The sequence below is a fragment of the Equus asinus genome, chromosome 4 (genome assembly GCF_041296235.1).
Source record: "Equus asinus isolate D_3611 breed Donkey chromosome 4, EquAss-T2T_v2, whole genome shotgun sequence".
NCBI classification, from domain to species: domain Eukaryota; kingdom Metazoa; phylum Chordata; class Mammalia; order Perissodactyla; family Equidae; genus Equus; species Equus asinus.
The window spans coordinates 113,149,892-113,173,142 of record NC_091793.1 but is presented as its reverse complement, the minus strand read 5'-3'; the positions used below and the strand labels follow the sequence as shown (position 1 = coordinate 113,173,142).

Here is a 23,251-nt window from a genome sequence, read left to right as displayed (position 1 = left end):
CTGAAAGTATTAGAAAGACATTTATTCTTTTGGCAGAGCACAGAAAGCTGGATGAACTGTACTTCACACTTGGAGAGAAAAATAAGTTTCATGTCACACGCACCTATTACTATAATCATGTATGCATTTAAATCTATGATTTAGTTATATGATAGTTAAATATACTAGAATTATTAGGATGCAGTGACTAATTAATTTATAATTATTTCTATCTATTTTTTCTTCCTTTTGTTCACTTACTTCAAACATTAGGATTCTTGACATTTTTCCTCTCCACCTTAATTATGTATTACTATTCTTCATTTTTTAAGAATACCTGCTAATTTCCTGACTGAGTCTTTAAGTTTACTGAAAAAAGTACAAAACAGTGATCTTTTTTAAACTATCCGCAAATTACAATTTAATTCAACTAACAATCCTTTGTTAATTTAATCAAAAACACTTATTAAGCATACACAACATACTAGTGCAAGACTCTGAAATAGGTGCTGAGAGAAATGTAAAGACAAATAAGCGAGTCCATTTTTTTCAGTTTCATAGAGGAGATAAACGAAGAGCACAGCTTCCTCATTTGTAAAATGAAGATAATACGTACTTCACACGGTTGCCACAGCATCTAGCCCTTGATATGCTTTTAATAAATGGGTGTAGGTGTTGCTGCAACTTCTACCCCTGTGTCTACTGTTACAAATAATACATCTAACATTGAAATCCTTAGAATAACATATTTTAGCATTTTCTACATACCAGTCCCCATTTTTAAAAGTTTAAGTAACCTATTTATAAAATGATAAACTAAGAAAACTTGTAGAAAATTTTTCAAATGATAAGACATTCTTCTGGAAATTAAAATATAAGTAAGATATTCAGTACTTTGAAAACAATGATGTCAAGGATTCTAAAAACATTCTGTCACGAACTTTTTTCTGCCATACCAAGTAACCATCATGTAATTAATTTGTTTAATGAATATCTGGGAAACAAATATCAATCACTGATTGATTGATCTCTGAGTAGTTGCTTTCTGGTTGATTTATAGAACTATTTTATCCTTCAAGTGAAAGAGGATATATCAGTCACACATTTTTATTAATGGAAGACCCTTTTAGCAGTTATGTGCCACCCAGTAATCTTCTAAATAAAAGTTATTTTTCTGAAATTATTTGGAACCAAAAAGACAAAGGCACATTAGAAGTTATTTTTTAAGAGTTAATAGTAACTGAATATAAAAATAGGAAAAAGATATATTAATAAACATGTAATTTATTTAAAAATTACAAATTTTCAATAATGATAAGAATATGTCTAATCTCACTAATAAGAGAAGTATATTTTAAAATAATAGCATGCCATTTTGCCTACAAAATTTATCACGGTTGAACAAAAATAATATCCTATATTGATAAATATATTAGAAAATGGGCATTGAATATTGCTGGTGGAAATTTAAATTGATGCCACTTTTCTGGTGGTCATCTTGCAATGTGTTTCAAAAGCCTTTTAAAAACATGCATAGGGGCAGCCCAATGGCCAAGTGGTTAAGTTCATGTGCTCTGCTTGGGCGGCCCAGGGCTTTGAAAGTTCAGATCCTGGGCATGGACACGGCTCTGCTCATTAGGCCACGCTGAGGGGGCATCCCACATAGCACAACCAGAGGCACTCACAACTAGAATATACAACTATGTACTGGGGGGGTTTGGGGAGAAGAAGAAGAAGAAAAAGAAGATTGGCAACAGAGTTTAGCTCAGGTGCCAATCTTAAATAAATAAATAAAAATAAAAACATGTATATATTTTGACCCCACAGTCTACTTCTAGGAACTTATTCTAGGAAAATAATCACGAATGTGACTACAAATAAGCTATAAACAAGTTACATAATTTTCAGTAATGAAAAAGTAAAAACAACCTAAATAAGAGAGAATTTGCTAATTAAAGTATGATAATTCAATCTTTACTATATAATGATTAAAATAAACCATATAGAAATAAACAAGATATCAAAATAATAGAATACTATGCATCTGTTAAAAAAGGAGGAAGTTCTATACGTATTAAAATAAAATGATCTGCATTATGTATTGCTAACTAAACAAAAGTTATGTTCAGGGGCCAGTCCTGTGGCCGAGTGGTTAAGTTCGCATGCTCCGCTTTGGCGAACCAGGGTTCCACTGGTTCGGATCCTGCCTGCGCACATGGCACTGCTCATCAGGCCATGCTGAGGCGGTATCCCACATGCCACAACTAGAAGGACCCACAACTAGAATACACAACTATGTACCGGGGGGCTTTGGGGAGAAGAAGGAAAAATAAAAACTTTAAAAAATTTGTTTTAAAAAAGGAAGTTATATTCAGAAAAGTGTGTATGGCATACTATCATTTCTGTAAAAAAAAGAAAGAAAAGAATATGCTCGGCCCTCTGTATCTGCGGGTTCTGTATTCATGGATTCAACCAACTGCAGACTAAAAGGCCTATGGCAGTTGCGTCTGTACTAAACATATACAGGCATTTTTTTGTCAGTATTCTCTAACAATACAGTGTAACAACTACTTACATAGTATTTACATTGTATTAGGTACTAGAAGTAATCTAGCGATGATTTAAAGTATACAGAAGGATATGCATAGATTATATGCAAATACTATGCCATTTTATAAAAGGGACTTGAGCATCCGTGGGTTTTGGTATCCACCGGGGGTCCTGGAACCAATCTCCCACAGATACTGAGGGACAATTTTACATATTTACATATTTACTTCACTAAGTATACATCATCTCTGGAAGAACATATAAGGAATTACCTGTGGGAAAAAGAACTGAATGTCTAGGCACAGGGTAGGAAGGAGAGACTTCACTGTATACTCTTATGTATGAATTTTGAATCATGTGGTTATACTTATTTTTACAAGCAAAATAATGTCATGGAATATTAAATAACACGGGAAGGAGTTCTGCTTTCAGTTTGACTGAGTAAGCTCCTATCAGATCAACCCTCTCTCAGATAACTATAAACTCAAGACAAAATACAGGAAACAACTACCTGAAGGCTCTTTACAGTGAACAAAAACAGGAAAATTCTGGAGGGGAGGTGACACTTGGAAGATGGGATAAAGCACAGGGTAAGTTTCCCATTTTTGTTACAGCTTTAGCCTGAGGGAAGGCCACAGTCAATGCTGTACAATACCATGCAGGTAACTGTAGAAAACCTTGGTCTTTCTGGCCCGGAGGACTGGAAGTCAATCACAGGCACCAGGAAGTGAAGGGGGAATCCCGTAAGGGAGAATGTTAGAGAGAGGAACCCACAAATTCCGTGAAGAAAAAACTCTGCCCAAATCTCCATCTGATTCATGAATCAGCACATGTGAGGCAGACTGCACGCAGCGCAGCTAAAGGTCAACGAACTGCACAGAAATTGGAGTTGCCGACCAGGGGGCAGTTTGCAGGTTGAGTACAGCCAATTAAACTGTCTGCTGAAACAAGAGTTATTTCTTCTTAGGTGAGTTTTGGTGATGTGCGGCTTGAAGGAATTGGTTCTTTTCTTCTAAGTTACTGAATACACTTAGAGCTGTTTGTAGTATTCCCGTATTATCCCCCTAAGGTCTGTGGGGTCTATAATGGTATCTCTTATCCTGACACGTAACTTGTGTCTTCTTCCTTTTTTTTCTTTGCCAATCTTTGTCAATGATATAGAGTTTATCAATTTTATTTATCTTTTCAAAGAACTAGCTTTTAGTCGGATGGATTTTCTCTACTGTTTTGTTGTTTTCAATTTTATTGACTTCTGCTCTTCATTATTTCCTTCCTTTGGAATTATTTTGTTCTTTTTTTAAGGTGAAAGTTTATATTATTAATTTGAGACTTTTCTTATTGTCTAATATAAGCATTCAATGCTATAAATTTCCCTGTAAGCACTACTTTTGCTACATCCCATAAATCTTGGTATGTTGATTTTCATTTTCATTCCATTCAAAATATTTTCTAATTACCCTTGAGACTTCTTTTTTGATCCACAGACTAAAAGTGTATTGTGTAATTTCCAAGAATTTGGAGATTTTTCCAGATATCCTTCTGGAATTGATTTCAAATTTAATTTCATTATTGCCAGAAATCATACTTTGTTACGTCTCCTTTACATTTATGAAGATTTATTTTATGACCCAGGATATGGTCCACCTTTGTGTATGTTCCACGTGCACTGGAAAAGAATGTGTTTTCCACTGTTGTTGGCTAGAGTATTCTATAAATATCAGTTAGATCCAGTGGCTGATGGTATTGTTCAGTTCTTTTAAATCCTCGATGATTTTCTGTCTACTGGTTCTTCTGATGACCGAAAAAGAAGTATTGAACAATGTCTCCAATTCTAACTGTGGAACTGCCAATTTCTCCTTTCACTTCTATCAGTTCTTGCTTCATGTATTTTGAATCTTTGTTACTAGGTGCATATACACTTAGGACTGTTACATCTCCTTGGTAAAATGAACCTTTCTTGATTTTGTAATGACCCTCCTTCTCCGTGGTAATCCACCTTGCTCTAAAGTCTACTTTAGCCCGTATTTATATAGCCAGTCCAACCGTCTTTTGATCAGTGCTTACACAGTGTATCCTCTTTCATTCTTTTACATTTCACCTCTTTAAAGTGAGTTACTCACAAACAGCATATAGCTGAGTCCTGGGTTTTTTCTTTTCAATCTGACACACTCCATCTTTTAATTGGTGTGTTTGGACGATTTACACTTAATGTAAATTATAGATATATTTGACTTTAGGTCTGCATTATATTGTTGTTTTCTATTTGATCCCTCTGTTTTTTGTTCCTGTGTTTCCCTTTTCCTGCCTTCTTTTTGAATATTTTCTTAGTATTCCATTTTAATTTATTTGTTGGGTTTTTACCCATATCTTGTCGTGTAGCTTTTTTAATAGTTGCTCTAGGATTACAATATACATACTTAACTTTTCTGTTTACTAAAATTAATATTTTACAAATTCAAGTAGAATGTAGAAATCTTACCACCATATAGGTCCCTATGTTCTGCCCTCTTTATATTGTGGTTATCATGTGTATTACAGGAAACGTAATTTTGGCTTACAATGGTCAGACATATTTTTAAGATGTTAAGAGGAGAAACATAGTATTATATTTACCCAGATGTTTACCATTTCTGTGGCTCTTACTTGATTCCTAAAGTTCCATGTTTCCCTGTGGTACCATTTCCCTTCTATCTAAAAAACCTCCTTTAGCATTTCTTTTAGAGCAGGGCTACTGGCAACAAAGTCTCTTAGTTTTCTTACAGGTCAGGATGTTTTTATTTCCTCTTCATTCCTGAAGAATATTTTGACTGGATATAGAATTCTGGGTTGACAGATCTTTTCTTTCAGAACTTTAAAAATGTTGTTTCACTGCCTTTAGGCATGCATGATTTATAACCAAAAATTCTCAGAAATTGTTTTTTACCAGTAAGTAATGTGGTGTTTTCCTTTAGCTGCTTTCAAACTTGTTTTCTTTGTCTTTGCTTTTCAGCAGTTTGTTCATTTAGCCATGGATTTCTTTGAGTTTATCTTGTTTGGAGTTCACCAACTTTCTTGAATCGGTAAGGTTAAGTTTTTTGGCATTTTGAGTTTTCAGCCATTATCTATTCAAAAACTTTTTCCACATCACACTCTTCTCTCTCTGAGACGCTAATGACAGATTGTAGATATTTGGGTATTATCCCTCAGTCCCTGAGGCTCTCTTCTTTTTGTTCGTTTCAATCTTTTTTCTCTCTTTGTTCAGATTACGTAATTTCTACTGATCTATCTTCAAATTCACTGACTCTTCTGTCATCTCCACTCTACTATTGGGCCCATCGAGTAAATTGTTTACTTTGGTTATTGTGTTTTTCAATTATATTATAAAATTTGCATTCTTTTTTATAGCTTCTTTTTTGTACTGAGATGTTTTACCTTTGCATTCATATCAAGAGTATTCATCCTTAAAACAGCTGCTTTATTTAAAGTGTTTGTCTGATAATCCCAACATCCAGATCATCTTGTGGGTAGTATCTGTTGATTGTCTTTTCCCTTCCAAGTTGTTGAGATTTTCCAGTTTTTCTGTATATTAAGTAATTTTTGATGGTATCATTTGGATTGTAACATCATGTTATGAAGCTTTGGGTCCATTTTCTGTCCTCACCCAGTACACAGTTCCAGTATTCACACTGTTTGAAACCAGGCTGAGTGATATGGAAGGAAAAACCCATGAAACTCACGCTGGATTATTCCTACTTTGAGTTCTGATTTCTTTCTCCTATTGCCTGTATCTTTTTACTTTTAAGAGTCTTCAGATAGCTGCTCCATGCAGTATTCAGGGTTTTGGTTACATTCACAGGGAGAGACACAATGGAGTGTAATTAAACCATCTTATCTGGAACAAGAACCAGTCTACATTAAACATTAATGAACTATACACCATAATTAAAAGGCAGAACTTATCAGAATGGTTAAAAAAAAAAAAAGAACCAAGCATATTCTTTTTACGACAAATGTACTTTAAATATAAAGACAGAAAGTTTGAAAGCAAGTGGATAGGTAAATATATGTCTTGTAAAGAAGAAGAAGGCTGGGCTAAAACTGACTTCAAGACAAAGAATATTACCAATGAAAAATAATATTTCATAAAGGTAAAAGGGCCAATTCACTAAAAGGTATAACAATTATAAATGTGTATGCACCTAAAAACAGAGCTTCAAAATAAACGAAGCAAAACTTAACAGAATTAAAGGGAGAAACAGATAATTGCATAAACATAATTGGAAATTTTCATATTCCTCTTTCAGGAATATATACAATAAGGAAAAAAACAGTAAAGACATAGATGATTACCATAACCATCTTAACCTAATTGACCTAACTGATATTTACAAAACATTGTACCCAACAACTACAAATTGTGTATTTTGTACACCAAGGTAGACCATATGCTATGTCATAAAATGAGTCTCAGTAAATTTTAAAGGACTAAATCATAGAGAGTATGTTCTCTGAGTTCAATGGAATTAAATTATAAATCAATAACAATAAGATATCTGGGAAACTCCCAGATATTTGGAAATTAATAACACACTTCTAAGTAATCCATGGATCAAGAAAGAAATCACAAGGGAAATTTTAAAATATTTCAAACTGAATGATAACAAAAGGTTAAGGAATAATCTTTCCAATATATCATCAAGTAAAAAGTGGATTAAAATAGAGTATACAGCATTGACCTATTTTTATTTTTAAAAATAAGCTGTATATATATATATATATATAGAAATATGGCTACAAAGTGTGTACAAATATCAAATTATTGTTATATAGCTGAAATATATTTAATGCTGTATACCAATTTTACCACTATAAAAAAAAGAAATATGGCTACAAACAATACATGCTAACAATGACACATTTTACTTTTGCAGTTAAAAAAATTTAAATGTTGAGTGAGTCCTAAGTGCTCATTATGAGTGAATTTTTTCTCATTTTTACCAACCTGCATTTTCCAAATGCTTGACTTTGAACATTTGTTACTTTTGTTTCAATGACTGTATTTTTCACTTTTAGAATTTCTGTGCATTTTAGAATTTTCAAATTCATCTTTTTTTTCCCATAATCTCTTACTCTTACTTTATGGATTTCATTCCTTCCTTTATATCTTTGAACATTTTTATTTTATTTTTAACTTTTTTTTTTCTTGGTGAGGAAGACGGCCTCTGAGCTAACATCTGTGCCAATCTTCCTCTATTTTGTACATGGAACGCCACCACAGCATGGCTTGATGAGCAGTGTGTAGGTCCATGCCCAGGATCCAAATCTGCAAACCCCAGGCCGCCAAAGTGGAGCACACAGACTTAACCACTACACCACCAGGCTGGCCCCAATTTCTAACTTTTTATTATAGAAAATGTCACATACATAAAAATTTAGAAAAACTGCCTAATGAACTCTCACACATTCATCATTGCTTCAACAGTTATCAAATTCCTGCCATTAAATTATTTTGAAGCTAATTCCAGTCATATCATTTTATCCACAATACTTCAGTATGTGACTGTAAAAAAGAAACTTTTCTTTTCTTTTTGCTGAGGAACATTCGCCCTGAGCTAACATCTGTGCCAATCTTTCTCTATTTTTTAGTATGTGAGCCACCAGCACAGCATGGCTGCTAACAGAGCAGTGTACATCCATGCCCAGGAAATGAACCCAGGCCACTGAAGCAGAGTGTACTGAACTTAACCACTAGGCCACTGGGGCTGGCCCCAAAAATGCTTTTTATAAACATAAACAAAATACAATGATCACACCTGGTTTTATAAATAACTCCTTAATATTATCAAATACCTTTGAAAACTTCAACTGTACTGTTTTAAACCTCTTTCATTTAGCTCTAATTGTCCCTTGGAGGTGAATTTCCTGTATTTGCTGTATAAATAGTTCCTCCTTCAGGACTGAATTTGCTCATGTGTTTATAATTTTTTTCTCTGAAATCACTGTCAAAGGAATTATCTTCTAGGAGAGACTTTGTAGGCCTTGGGTAATGGAGGCCTCCATATGAGTGATTGCTAAAATACATACATCCTCCTTCCCTGAATCTAAACTGTTCAGGAAGACACTGAAAAGCACAAGCCTACAGTCCATTATTTTAAGTGGGAAAAATAATAATGTATTCCTAGCCCACATTTAAAAACTCAATCAATTTCCCCAAATACTACTAAAATGTTTTAAAACCTGTATAACAATCTACGAAGAACTTCTGCATAATAAAAAGCATGTAAAACACTAATGCCTATTTATTTAACTCTCAGTGAACTTACAGTAGCTGTGCTGATGTGCAGTTCATAATAATAATGTATCTTATTGGATAAAAATTTTACTTCTCTTCCTTTTTATTTTTTTGAGGAAGATCAGCCCTCAGCTAACATCTGCTGCCAATACTCCTCTTTCTGCTGAGGAAGACTGGCTGTGAGCTACCATTCATGCCCATCTTCCTCTACTTTCTATGTGGGATGCCTACCACAGCATCGCTTGCCAAGCGGTGCCATGTCTGCACCCAGGATCTGAACTGGTGAACCCCAGGCCGCCCAAAGCAGAACGTGCTCACTTAACTGCTGCGTCACCAGGCCAGCCCCTTACTTGTCTTCTCTCCTACAAAAAACACTTACTATAATGTAAATAGGACTTCTGCTTCTAACCATGAAGGAACAACAGGGCCGAGAATTACCTTCCTACTGTAAACAAACAGAAAACTGGACAAAATATATAAAACTGGTTTTGGACACTGGACAACAGGTACAGTAGGATTACAATCCTGAGAGAAAGGAAACAAACAAGGTAAGCCCTACCATCATGTTGGCTCCAGTGCTCAATGTTGTTGGAGACAATTTCCAGACCACAGTGCAGGAAGGGGGCACCCAGACACAGCCCAAAGATCACTCCAAGTTGAAGAAACAGATATTGAAGTTCATGGAGGCCAGAGTGGCTAGAATTTGGAGAACAAAGCACCAGAGTGGAAGGAACTACCCAAAGAAAATGTTCTAGAAATCTGTATAGTGGTTCTTTTGAGCCTTTGGCTGAATACCAACTTGCACACACACAGGGTGAAACCCCACAAGGCCAAACAAGGAACAAATTTTGAGGAACAAGCAATTACCAGGAACTATGAGTGAAAAAAGTTCACAAAGGGCCAGCCTAGGGGCGTGGTGGTTAAGTTCACATGCTCCACTTCAGCGGCCTGGGGTTGGCAGGTTTGTATGCCAGGTGCAGACCTACACACTGCTCATCAAGCCACACTGTGGTGGCATCCCACATACAAAATAGAGGAAGACTGCCACAGACGTTAGCTCAGCAACAATCTTCCTCAAGCAAAAAAGAGGAAGACTGGCAACAGACATTAGCTCACAGCCAATCTTCCTCACAAAAAAAGTTCATAAAGCTAACACTAAGCAAGGAATCTTTGAGCTCCCACCAGCTGGAGTAAGAATATCTCATTTAGTACACAGGGCATTCAGTGAAGATCCCAAAAGGATCACATCCCTTAGCAGTGGGACTAAACTAGCCCTAGAATAAAAGCTACACAAGAGATACCCTAGAAAAGCTTTAAAAAGGGCCTAAAAGTTATGAAACTGTTCCATAAGTAACTTAACTAAAGATAAAACAAAGTCGAACATCTTTTAAAGGAATAGGACAAAATCCAACTCAACAAATAAAATCTACAATGTCCATCATCCAATCAAAAATTACTAGACGTGTCAACAAGTAGGAAAATGTAACCCCAAACCAGAAGAAAATTAAATCAACAGAAACACATCCAGAAATTACAGAGATAATGGAGTTTGCAGACAAGGATGCTAAAACAGCTATTATAAGTATGCTGAATATGCTCAAAGATTTAAAGAAAAACATGAAGGTAATGAACAGAGAAATGGGAAATATACAAAAAGAACCAAATGGAACACGTAGAGATGAAAAATACAATATCTCAAACGAAAATATAACTAAATGAGATTAACAGCAGATTAGATAATGCAGAAGAAAAGGTCAGTGCATTTAAGGACATAACAGTAGAAACTACCCATAGTAAATATAGAAACTACATCTTTTAATCTGAGTCCATGTAACTTAAATGTTTTCAATGGCAGTTATATGCAGATTCATTATAGCAGATTTCCCATTTGGATAGGAAATCTGATTAAAATCTGAATATTTCATATCAAATATTCACATAGTGGGTAAAGAGATACAGGTATGCTGGGGTCCTGTGTGATTTACTGGTTCCAAACTAGTGTTTGTTTCTCAGCACAGTACAGGTTGCCCCAGCTGAGCCTACAAAATACATGTAGCTCAGAGTTCAATCTCTCACAAGAAACTGTACTGACCCATAGCCTGGGACAGCAGAGAGCTCAATTTCAGGATAGGAGTCAGGGCAGGGAGCAGAGTAGCATTTTTCAGACTTGTAATCTAGGTAAGGAATCCAGTTTCTGCTCCCCAAGTGGGTCTTTCACCTAGACACTTACATTCTCACGGATGTTAAAACCAGCTCCTAAGGCTTATATCTAGTCCAGAATCCCTCCTTTGACACAGAGAGGAGGAGGACTGTGTGCAGAGGGGACACCTCAAATCTTGCTAATACTTATGGGTCCTCTCTTCATTTTGGTACCTGTAGTTTTCTCTTCTTGTGTTTGAACCTAGCAATATATATATTTAATGTTTAAATGTTTTATTCAACATTTCTAGAGTTTTGGAGTGGAAACAGGGAATTCCTACATGTGCTCAGTTTGTCTTCTCAACCGGTTTTAGATATAACTTTTGTAATAAGAAAATAACCAATAAGCATACTATCAAAAGATAAATGAAAGAAGCAGCAGTAGTAATCAAAAAAGGCTATCTCCATATTCTAATGAACTCTGTGAAGAAAAGTAATCCCAACTTGGTTTTAAGAATCTTAGTAAGAAATGATAAAAGGTCTGAGGATTGTGAATCTGAACTTGTCCTTCCAAAAGAATCACTACCCTCTCACAATCATATAGCAATTCACTCATCTCAAAAAACAAGTTACAATATCACAACGTTTTCAGTTTTAATGAAACTATATCTTTACTAAGAATAAGTCCTCAAAAAACAGATTTTGTCACACCCACATGATACCTACACAAAATATAATTTTTCATTCAGATATTGTTTAAATGATAAATTACCTTTGTGTTTATTCAGAAGCTTGTAGCCTTCACAATATCTGCCTGGTGAAATCATCATGTTGGCTGTGTCAAGATAAGAGTATGTCGCAGCAAAATCAAATTCCTTTTTACCATCCCACCAACATTTCTGCTTAGCATAGTTCCTCATGTCTGCGTGTTCCCGATCAATCTTGGTTGTTATAGAAAGCTGATTAGAAATATTACGAACTCCCTCTATTTTCAAAGAAGAACAGGGGAAGGGAGAAAAAAGTCATATTTAACATAATGTATCTATCTGTACATTATGATTCTCAATCACTATTTAAATATAAATATAGACTTCAAAATTTTGTACCATGTGTACCTATTACATATTCAAAAAGATAAATTAATTATTTTTAAATTAAACTTTTTACTTCGAGATAATTTTAGATTTACATGCAGTTGTAAGAAGTAATAGATCCTATGTGCCCTTTACCCAGTTTCCCCCAATGGCAACACATGGTACAATATCACAACCAAAGCACTGGTATTGATACATTCAAGATATAGAATATTTCCATCACCACAAGGATCACTCACATTGCCACTTTATAGCCACACCCACTTATCTCCCACTGCCACCCCCTTGTTAATCCCAGGCAATCACTAGTCTGTTATCCATTTCCATAACTGTCATTTCAAGAATGTTATATAAATGGAATCATACAGTATATAACCTTTCGGGGTTTTTTTACTGAGTATAATTTTCTAAAGATCATCCAGATTATTTTGTGTATCAACAGTTCATTCCTTTTCATTGCTGAGTAGTATTCCACGATATGGATGGACTACAGTTTGTTTAACCATTCATAAGTTAAAGGACATCTGGGTTGCTTCCAGTTTTTGGCTATCATGGAAAAAGCTGCTATAAATATTCATGTGCAGCTTTTCGTGTGAATTTAAGTTTTTATTTCTCTGGTATAAATGCACAAGATTGCAATTGCTGGATAGTTGCATGTTTACTTTTTTTAAAAAACTGCCAAATTGTTACCCAGAGTGGCTGTATATTCTTACTAGCCATCTATCAGTGATCCAGTCTATATGTTCTCGCTAGAATTTGGTGGTGTCATTTTTTATTTTTGCCATTCTGATAAAGGTAGAGTAATATCTCATTGTGGTTTTCATTTGCATTTCCCTAATAGCAAAGGATGCTGAACATCATTTCATGTGCTTTTTTGACATCTGTATATCAGTTTAGGTCTCTTCATGTCTTTTGCCCATTTTTATAATCAGATTTTTTTACTATTGAGTTTAAGAGTTCTTTATATTCTAAATATTAGTCTTTTATATGAATTACTTTTAAAAAAATAGTCATAAATAAGTTTAGGACAGAAACATAAGGCTTCCAAACATATCACGGCACTAAGTTGTAAATAAAATTTTCAACTAAAATACAAAATAGAAGACATAAAATCTTATTCTAAAGAGATTATAATAAAAGAAATAGATCACAATAAACGAAAATTGATGTTTTAAAACAGATTTAGAATGACAGTCTGCCAAGTAGAAATCAATTAAATTACTTTAAAGAAGTCACACACGGGATATTCTCATTACAAAAACTAGACTAAGTCATGATAGAATCAAAGATAGAGAAAAGGAATTTTCCATCTGATAGATAATCCCCTACTATTTACTTTAGCTATTTAGTTCTTGGACCCGTTTAGTAATAGGAAGAGGAATCCATGGACAAAATTAATCTACAGCTAGATAATTAGACCCAACGAAGGTACTCATTTTGGGTGGCTAGGTGGAGCTATCTTTTTCAACAGAATACATTTACTCATTTCCTGCTTGCATACAGCAAACATAAGAAAATTAAAAGTGCTTAATGTGCAATCAGGCCAATGATCACAATAAGAAAAATAGTCTAAATTCAATTTTATATATTAATAAACATACATGAAAAATATAAAATAAAATGTTCTTCAAAACAACTAGCAATGACCTATTGTGAAAACTAACATCCAAATCCTCCAAAGTTCAAGGCTCCCTTCATGAAGCCTTTCTGAACCCCTCCAGCTCACAATGACTTTTCGTTTCTCTAAATGTTCACAGCATCTGTGTATCTGTATCATTCATGAACCATTTGATATTTTCACATGTGTATCTTATCTCTCTAGTAAAATTAGGAGATCCAGGAGGTAAGTACATAGGAATTATGTGATCATGCTTGAGCACAAGGCTGTCCTCTAGCTGAACAGAGAGTCAGAATGGAAGGATTTAAATTCTAACTCTTTCACTTATTGCCTTGAGAAATCACTTCACATCTCTGGATTTCCTCACTTGAAAAATAAGAGGAATATATTATCACAACGAAACTATGAAAAAAAAAAGCAAAGCATTCTAAAACAGTCAAATTGGTTATTTTACTCAATGATATCAAACTTTAAATTTTGTTATTATATCTTTATTATATTTATGTATAAATATGTAAATTTATATATGTGATAAATATATTATAATTATATATTTATTATATATTATTATATCAATATATTCAGACACCCATCACCAACACCATTCCCCTTTCCTCACCTCCATACCTATGTATGATAAAATTTTGGAGTTCAGCCCAAAGTTAAAAGAAGAAAAGGTAAGGAATTATTAAAAAGTGGAAAAGTACTAAAAAACAGCCAAGAGCTGCTGCACAGAAAAAAAATATATCTATATGTCATATGAAATTCATGTTCACATAGAGAAAAAGAGATACTATCTTTTTCTTTTTTTCAAGAAAGTTCTTTATAGTGGTTTCACTGTATGCTCTTTCAAATTTTTTCATTTCTCCTGCAGTTCAACCCTTCATTGCACTGGATTATAAATCTTGAAAGACAATTACATGCAATATCTTCAATTTAGGGGGTATTTTATTAATTGTAAGACAAATTAAACCTTGAAAAGTTGTGCATACCTTCTACTTTTTCTGCTGCCCAGTACTTCCCTGCAGTCTCCAGAATCCAGGCTTCATTCCTATCCGCTATCAGGAAACTGTTGTGATAGCTAAACACCATCCTACCCTCGGAACAATTTCCACCCTGGCCATATTTTTCTAATAAATCAACAATGACATTGAGGGCTTTTTCAGCTGTATCAGCTCTTTCAAGGCCAAGCCTAAAATGAAAATATTAAAGTCCTCAGATTAAAATAAATTTCCATTATTTTTCTTAAATAATTTCATGCATGTGAGATTTTGTATTTATATTCAAAGTAAAAATACTTTCAAATCAACAGATAAACTGAAATCCAACTTTTCAACTATTGCTTCTGAAGTCAGTTTGGAATCATGAAAACAAAGTTTTTGGAGTCAAACAGATCAATGTTCAAATTCCAACTTGGTAATATATTGGCAAGTTACTTTATCTCTGAACCTCAGGCATCTCATCTGTAAAATGAGGATTAAAATATCTACCCCATGAGGTTATTGTGAAAATTAAAGTGTGATAAAGTCTGTCAGGTATTTCCAATAAATCATAATTTGAAACTCCTTCCCTTCTCCCAATTAATGATATTTGAGAGTCTTGAAATTGCATGCTTGTACTCTGAAGCATTTTTTACACAAACTATAAAGTATCAAAGTCCAAAAATGAAAAAAATAGAAAAATAAAACATGTAAGCATTACACCAAAATTTAAAATATAGACAAGTTCTATAGTGCAAAAATATAACAGAAAAATAACCTGACAAGGTCCATGCCTAATAGTGCCTCTTCATCACAAACTTCTTCTCTTCCCCATACAGCTTCATTCCCAATACAAACTCCATGCTCATTGGCTCCCATTTCTGCCCCCCATAACCAAGCTGGGCGACTAAGGACAACAGCATATGTTTCAGGGACTTGATCAATTTCTATGTAAGTACACTGTAAAAAAAAGTCATAGCAACAACCATAAAACCGAAAAAGAAAAGTTTTCAAAATTCAGAATCTTAAAAATCAATCAGAAGATATGACCATTATGAGATACACGAAATATAACTAAATTTAAATTTTTAATAATAAAAGCATTACCCTTAAAACATATTCAGATTGACCCTAAACCATTTATTCATTCAAATATTTGCTAAGCATATCCTATTATCAAGCATTCTGTTAAGAGATATGTTAGTTACAAAGATGAATCAGATACAGATCTTGCTTTCAAGAAACTAAGACTTGTACATTAACTAAGATACAACAAAATATAAAGTATAAAGGCCATGAAGAGAAGTGAAGATGAGGTGCTAAGAGAAGCTCAGGAGAGAGAGAGTTTCTAGTTGTAAAATCGTGAAACACTTTGTAGAGGAAGATGTATGCTAGTTGAAGTTTAAGGAAGCAGTTCTCAATCTCAATGTCTAGTGTTTCTTGGTTAACGATCTAAGTCCCATATGGTAGCCCTTAAATACAAGGGTATTAGCATAGAAGCCCATGTCACATATGGAAGTCATCCATCTGATATGTCCACAGCAGTGAAAAGAATCAGAACCACCCTAGACAGGACAGTCTAGATTTGAATATGAAGAGATACAGGGGAAATGGATCCAAGATGAAAAACAGTCTCAGCAAAAGAAAAAAATAGTCCTGGTATACAGAAAACATCTAATATTTAATATTGGAATATCAGTAAAATGAAATCTAAAAAACATATAACTTAGCAATAAAAGCATATGTTAACTTTTAAGTTCCATGTTAAATGGATTTTTAATAAAATTTTTTAAAGGATCCTTTAATTAATGTGTATCCTACCAAATGATTGCATAAAACCCATGTTGAGAGTGTGACCACTGGGCTCAATAAACCTTTTTTGATAAGAAACTGTTATTCCCAGTCTGGAACGACTTTTCCTATTCTATACCAATCAGAATACTTTTTGTCCATCAAACTCCAGCTGAAACCCCAACTCCTGGTGAAACCTTCCTTGATCCCTACTCTGAATTAATTTCTCCTTGTCCACTGCTGTCACAGCTTGCTGCTCTTACTTAAATGTAGCATTTAAAGCATCCTACTGTATAGCGGGGTTAGTTACATATCCATCCTATTCCTCTACTAGACCAAGCTCCTGGAAGACAGTCCTAGTCTTCACAGTAGGCTTGAAATCCCTGCCCTATTTAACATATGCTTGCATATGGTAGGCATGCAAATGTCTGATCAAAGAACTAACAATTATTATTGGTGTTGATTCAGCTTCCTCCCGATCACTGAAATAGAAGACCAGACGTCTGATTCACATATTTTTCAAATTTAAATTCTTGAATTTTTAACTTCTATAGTCTCTGACAAATAGCTAGCTAACGAGAGAAATAACTGTTTACGATATTTTTAAAGAAACATATTGCTAACAAAACATGTATTTCACCTACCTTAAGATGTTCTCTCAGGTTATCATGAACTGCAGCAGGAAAATAAACCACCTCTTGTACTTCATCGCAGGGTCTATCTGAATTTTTTCCAAAAATAATCCTGTTATCAACTGTTGCTGGAGGTAATGCCACGAAAGTGTCACAGGAACAAGGTTTCATTTTTTTAAAACTAAAAATCATACAGAAGTTTCAAAACAAAAAGAGAACAACATTTTTTAAGTATATACAAAACAGAGTTTTACTTGATGACCAAGTTTATTATCGCCATATCTAATAAGGGTGTTCATTAAACTTTTAAACTTCATATAGTGTAGCACAAAACTCAATAAGAAAATGACTTGGGAATGAATCTTGTACTACAATAATCAATAAGAAAATGGCAACAACAAGTACCTTCATCTAGTCTATAGGTCAAATTTACCCTCCACGATGTATTTCTCCTGAAGTCTTCCCTGAACACTACCTAGTTCTACTGTCATAAAGAACATATTCTACTATATTAGTGAATATATATGAATCTCCTTACTGGACAGCAGATCCTTGGGGGTTGGCAGTATGTCTTATTAATCTTTGTATTCTCATCACTGGGACTTATCTTATGGAAAAGACCCAGAATTATGTATTCAGTATTTCCTCAAAACAAGGAAGAAGGGGTCTCCTTTGAGCTGGAGAAGAATATACACTGACACTGGTAAGACTGAAATTTTGAAACAAACTCACTGAATCAGACAAATACGAAAAGATGTCAGTAAAATTCCAAATTGCTGCTATTTCCAAGAGGACGCTCACATACACAACTTGTAAATCCTGATTGTAGAATTTAATATCAAGATTATGTCTTCATTTGTAATTTGGAAAATCTTAAATCCTCAATTTTAGTAGAACATTTGTGTCTTGAACTTTTTATTTTGCTTCCAGAATGCACACATTGTTTTATAGAGTTTATAGAATTCTTTCCTTTATTTTTTAATGCCCAGCCAGACCTCAGAATGGCTTTACACAGGCAGATACTAGCAACTTAAAAACAAAATTCAAATCTAATAAATGTTTCATTAAAAAGAAAACAAAATGACTCAAGTAACAACTTCAGCCTGAAACTAAGGGCTTTTCTCTTTTCCTCAGTGACAGAGAGAGGTCATGATTACTTCTGTACTTTTCTGTGTCTATTTCAACCTTTACACTCTGGATCGCCTTCTATTTGTGTTACGAAGTTAGTTCCACCACTGCGAAACCTTGACAGGCTATTTAATCTCTCTCTACGCCTCCCGCCTCATCAATAAACATCTCGGGGCTGTTATGAGAATTTAATAAGATAATGTGTAAACCGTTTGGCAGTGCATGGAATACAGCAGACGTTCAAATGAAAGCTGTTATTATTTGCCAGAAGAGTAAATTTCTCACAAAAAGCTTACTGACATCACCCACCACCTCGGTGAGGGGACTTGGTTGGTGGATCCCCTACTGCAGTAGCAGCCACATGCACGCAAAACCTTTGAGTCTTAAGGGCCATCACGCTGCACCAGGTGATCTGAGCTGTCTAACTGAGGTCGTAGAGAAGCTCAGGAAACATGCCGCCCAGTTAGGAAGGCATCTAGCCCATTCGGGGGCGGGGGGGGCGGAATGCCTGAGAGCCTTTCCTAACGCCTAGTGCGTACTCATCATTCAACAAATGTTTACTGAACATGTTTCTGCGCCAGGCACCGTACAGCTGGTAACAAAATAAGAGTCCTTGCTCTTGTGGAGGTGACATTCTATTTTATATGCCTTACTTCACCAAGCGCTTTCAGAAACATCATATGGTTTGAGCCTCACAAACGTACTACAGTCAGGGAGAAAATTACTGTTTTCAAAACACAGATGAGAAAATCGGGGCAGAAACGTTTATGTAACTCGAGTTAGAGTTCACAGACAGAAAGGGCTCGAACCTCAAGCGCCTTACAGAAGAGCAGCCGCCCGGTCCGCTCTCCGCACCCCAGCCGGCGGCGCTCACACTGCAGTCCGCGTAGCCGCGACCCGGAGCCCAGACCCGGAGCCCCTCCGCGGAAGCCCCGGGTCCTGCCCCGCCACAGTTCCCGTCTTCCTAGTTCCTGCCTCAGCTATGCACACCCCTCCCCCCTGCATGCCCCTCACCTGGCCTCGGAGCTACCCAAAGTGCACGGGGGCAAGGGGGAAGGGGCGAAGATTGGCAGGCAGGGGCGCGGGTTGCCGGAAGCTGTCACCTTTCATCCCGGAAGCTCCCGCTGCCACGGGCGGTGCAGTTCCGGTTAGGCGGCAGAGTTTGTTTACGTTGCTCGCAGGTCTAGCCGCGGCCTTCCCCCAGCTCAGCCTCCAAGATGGGGAAATCCTTTGCCAATTTCATGTGCAAGAAGGACTTTCATCCTGCTTCCAAATCCAATATCAAAAAAGTGAGTAATGGGATGAGGGAGTGTTCTGGCCCTTGGCGCCTGGGTTCCCAGGGTCTGCTGGAGGTGAGTGGTGCTGACTCTCAGATCCTTGGGACAGTCGCCCCTTTTCCAGGCCTAAAGCCCCGGTGATATCGCCCCTTCTTCTTCACTGAGAAATTCGCTGACAAAGCTGGTCCTCGACGTTTATTCTACATCGGCCAGGAGACTGGCGGCTGTCATCGGCGCTGTCGGTTTTGTCGGTTAGAATGTCAATCTGTAAGACATGAAGACTGATAATAGGGTTCCTCGTTACTTCCCTCAACAGATTCTGGTTTTGCTTTTTCGGATCCCAGGGGTCACGGTTTCTGAGCTCTGCTATCCTGTACAAAGAAGACTCCCTTTTTATTTTATATCTTAAAAGGGAAATAAATTCACCTCTTACTTCCTCTTTTAATCCACCTGATAATGTAGTGTCTGTCTCATGACTTCGTTGAAATTTGGCTTTTAAGTAATCAATTATAGGTCCATTAGGTGCAGTACAGAAATACCCTACTGAATATTATAGCAGTAGAAAGCAGAATGGTGAAGTAGGAAGAGTCTGAGCTTTGGAATCAGACCTGGATTCTAGTTATTCTAGCACAGTCACTTTTAGCCCTGAGATCTTGCACAAAATAGTTAATATTCTTGATCTTCAATCTCCTAATCTGTAAATTAACAATGATCAGTATCAGTTGCTTTGACTTGTGAAATTGTTGTGAGGACTAAATAAGATGGTGTGTGTAAGGAATTTGAAACAAAGTACCACCTAGCAGTATGCCAGCCATGTGGAGTGCTCAATAAAATGTTAATTGCCCCTACACTCATACTTATTCTTAGCCTGCTCCTAAAATACAGATGTCCCTGGAGTTTTGTCCTTGACCTATATCTTGCTTTCTCTATATGCTTTCCCAAGCAATCACATCCAGTTTCATGGTTTTAACTACCCTGTCTTCACTCAGGACTCTCAAGTCTACAGCCCCAGATCTCTCCTCCTAGCTCAAGGCACCTCAAGACAATTATATACTAGACAATTTTATCTTAATATCCTTCAGGCGTCTCAAACTCAACATGTCTGAAATGGAACTTGTGTTTTATCCTAAATCTGCTGTTTTTATCCTTCCTGTCTCATGCGAGTAGAAATACAGGTAGTAACAGTCCATCTAGTCATCTAAACCAGAAATTCAAGATTCACCCTTTTCCTATCACCCATTTATCTAGTCAGCTGATGAGCTCTCTTGGTCTTACCCCCCAAATATCTCTCGATTCTCTCTCTCCTCTTTGTCACTACTGCCTGTGTCTTGGCTTACACCCTCATCGTCCTTCACCCAGACCACTACATTTCCCAACTGATTTTTCTGTCTCTAGCCTTGACCCTTCTCAAATCCATTCTCATAGCCATCAGAATAAGATTATTTTTTTATTTAGCAGCTTTATTGAGATATAATTCACATACCATAAATCACCCATTTGAAGTGTATAATTCAGTGGTTTTTAGTACATTCATAGATTTGTGCAATTATCACCACAAACAATTTTAGAACATTTCATCACCCCCCCCCCAGAAAACCCCTATCTGTTAGCAGTCACTCCCCCTTAACCATGCCCCCTTCCTCCTAACTGCTGCCTCCCTTCACCCAGCCGTAGGCAACCACTGATCTGCTTTATTTCTGTGGGTTTGCCTATTCTGGACATTTCATATAAATGGAATTATGCAGTGTGTGTTCTTTTGTGACTGGCTTCTTTCATTTAGCATAAAGTTTTCAAAGTTCATCCATGTTGTAGAATGTATCAGTACATCATTCCTTTTTATTGCTGAGTAATTCCATTGTGTGGATATAGCACATTTATTTCTCCATTCATCAGTTGATGAATATTTGGTTTGTTTCCGTAGACTAGTCTTTTTTCGTATGTGTGTGAAGATTAGCCCTGAGCTAACATCCATACCAGTCTTCCTCTGCTTTGTATATGGGACGACACCACAGCACGGCTCGATGAGTGGTGTGTAGGTCCAGGTTGGGGATCCGAACCTGCGAACCCCAGGCTGCTGAAGCAAAGTGCATGAACTTAACCACTACGCCACCAGCTGGCCCTCCATAGAGTAGTCTTTTTAAAGCACAAATCTGGTCTCTTCCAGACCCTGTTAAAATACTACAGGATTAAATCCAAGTAATCTGGCTCCAGTTTTTCGTTCTTCATCCTCTACTGCTGTTCTCCTACCTCAGATTTTATACTCCAATGCTATCAAACTACTTACTTTCTATTTTACACCTTTGGGCCTTTGCCTGAGTTGTTCCCTCTGCCGATAATATCCTGCTGTTTTTGCCTTGGCAAAATTTTTTTTTTTAAAGATTGACACCTGAGCTAACAACTGTTTCCAGTCTTCTTTTTTTTTTTTTATTCTTCTCCCCAAAGCCCCCCAGTACATAGTTGTAGATTCTAGTTGTGGGACGCCACCTCAGCATGGCCTGATGAGCGGTGCCATGTCCACACCCAGGATCCAAACTGGCAAAACCCTGGGCCGCCAAAGTGGAGCATGCGAACTCAATCGCTCAGCCACGGGGCCGGCCCCTCCTTGGGAAAGTTTTGATCCTCTCCAAAACTCTGCTTAATATTTGTGAAGTTACTTGTGTCCAGAGTTATTTGTTGCAGCAGAGTTTGTAATAGAAAAGACCGGAAATTTAAATGCCCATCAGTACTGTAGGAGCTTGGTTAAATAAATGATAGGTGTAGCCCCACAATAAAATGATCTTCAGCCCCCTCCCGCTAAAAAAACAAGAAAGCTTTTTGTTTACTGATCTGGGAATGGTCTCCATGGTATAGAATTTTATTTTGTACATAGCGTGTATGCATGTGCACATGTGCGCATCGTGTTACCATTTATAAAAAGAGTGACGGGGCCGGCCCCGTGGCCTAGTGCTTGAGTTCACACTCCGCTTCGGTGGCCCAGGGTTTGGTCGCTTCGGATCCTGGGCGTGGACATGGCACCGTTCATCAAGCCATGCTGAGGCCGCGTCCCACATAGCAGAGCCAGAAGGACTTACAACTAGAATGTACAACTATGTACTAGAGGGCTTTGGGGAAAAGAAGAAGAAGAAGAAAAAAAAGATTGGCAACATGCTGGCTCAGGGCCAATCTTTAAAAAGAAAAAAAAGAGTGAAGAAAGAATGTGTGTGTATATGTGTGTTTTCTGTATGTATTTTTTGTATATGTGCCTTAGAACATCTTTGGAAGGATATACAAGAAATGGATAACATTACTTGTGAATATAGATAATTAAAAAAATAAATAACTTTTAAAAAACGAAACCTGCTATGAAGCATTCCATTATACCAGCCTTCCTCCCTGCCACCTAAAGTTAATGACCCTTTTATTCTATTGTTTATCTTGTACATATTTGTTATCCAAATATCAAACTGTCTTGTTATGATTTATTTATATAATTCTTATCTTTTCTTTTTTTGTTATGAAATAGTTTAAACATACAGAAAAGTCAGTATGATTTTCTATAGCAGATTCTGAGCATCTTGAGGACAAGAATATGTTTTCTTACTTCTCATTCTAGTCCATGATAACTACTCAATATGTATTCAAACTCTTGAGCAATCGAGTAAAATCTAAAGCTTTAATTAAATGGTAGTTATCCTGTTAGAAGGAATATGTTATTATTAGGATGTTATTATGAATATCTTATTCTACCAGGCAGTGACACCTTACATTTCTCTGTTGCACTGTTTGCATTTTGAGCTACAGTGAAAGTTCCGC

The 23,251-nt window shown here is 36.3% G+C and overlaps 2 protein-coding genes across 5 annotated transcripts in view; one reads left to right on the top strand and one right to left on the bottom strand.

Moving 5' to 3' along the window:
- SCRN3 (secernin 3) overlaps positions 1 to 19,329 on the bottom strand; it is a 36,543-nt gene extending 17,214 nt beyond the window's left edge. Inside the window, exons 1-5 of one of the 3 annotated variants that reach the window (XM_014851644.3) lie at positions 19,197 to 19,329; positions 17,067 to 17,235; positions 15,410 to 15,591; positions 14,644 to 14,843; positions 11,712 to 11,924 (exon numbers count right to left, since the gene is read on the bottom strand). In XM_014851644.3, the coding sequence (XP_014707130.2) occupies positions 11,712 to 11,924; positions 14,644 to 14,843; positions 15,410 to 15,591; positions 17,067 to 17,225 (754 nt within the window). In that variant the 5' untranslated portion in view covers positions 17,226 to 17,235; positions 19,197 to 19,329. Of the gene's footprint in view, positions 1 to 11,711; positions 11,925 to 14,643; positions 14,844 to 15,409; positions 15,592 to 17,066; positions 17,236 to 18,991 lie in introns of all 3 variants that reach the window. The other 2 variants (XM_014851641.3, XM_044768691.2) reach the window with 2 other exon arrangements.
- Positions 19,330 to 19,331: 2 nt separating this feature from the next.
- The window catches only part of CIR1 (corepressor interacting with RBPJ, CIR1), a 38,339-nt gene continuing 34,419 nt past the window's right edge, over positions 19,332 to 23,251 (top strand). For both annotated transcript variants that reach the window (XM_070508128.1, XM_014851645.3), the window contains exon 1: positions 19,332 to 19,471. Coding sequence is in view for 1 of the 2 variants with exons in the window: in XM_014851645.3 (XP_014707131.1) it covers positions 19,400 to 19,471 (72 nt within the window). In the remaining variant the exon portion in view is untranslated. The remainder of the gene's footprint in view (positions 19,472 to 23,251) is intronic.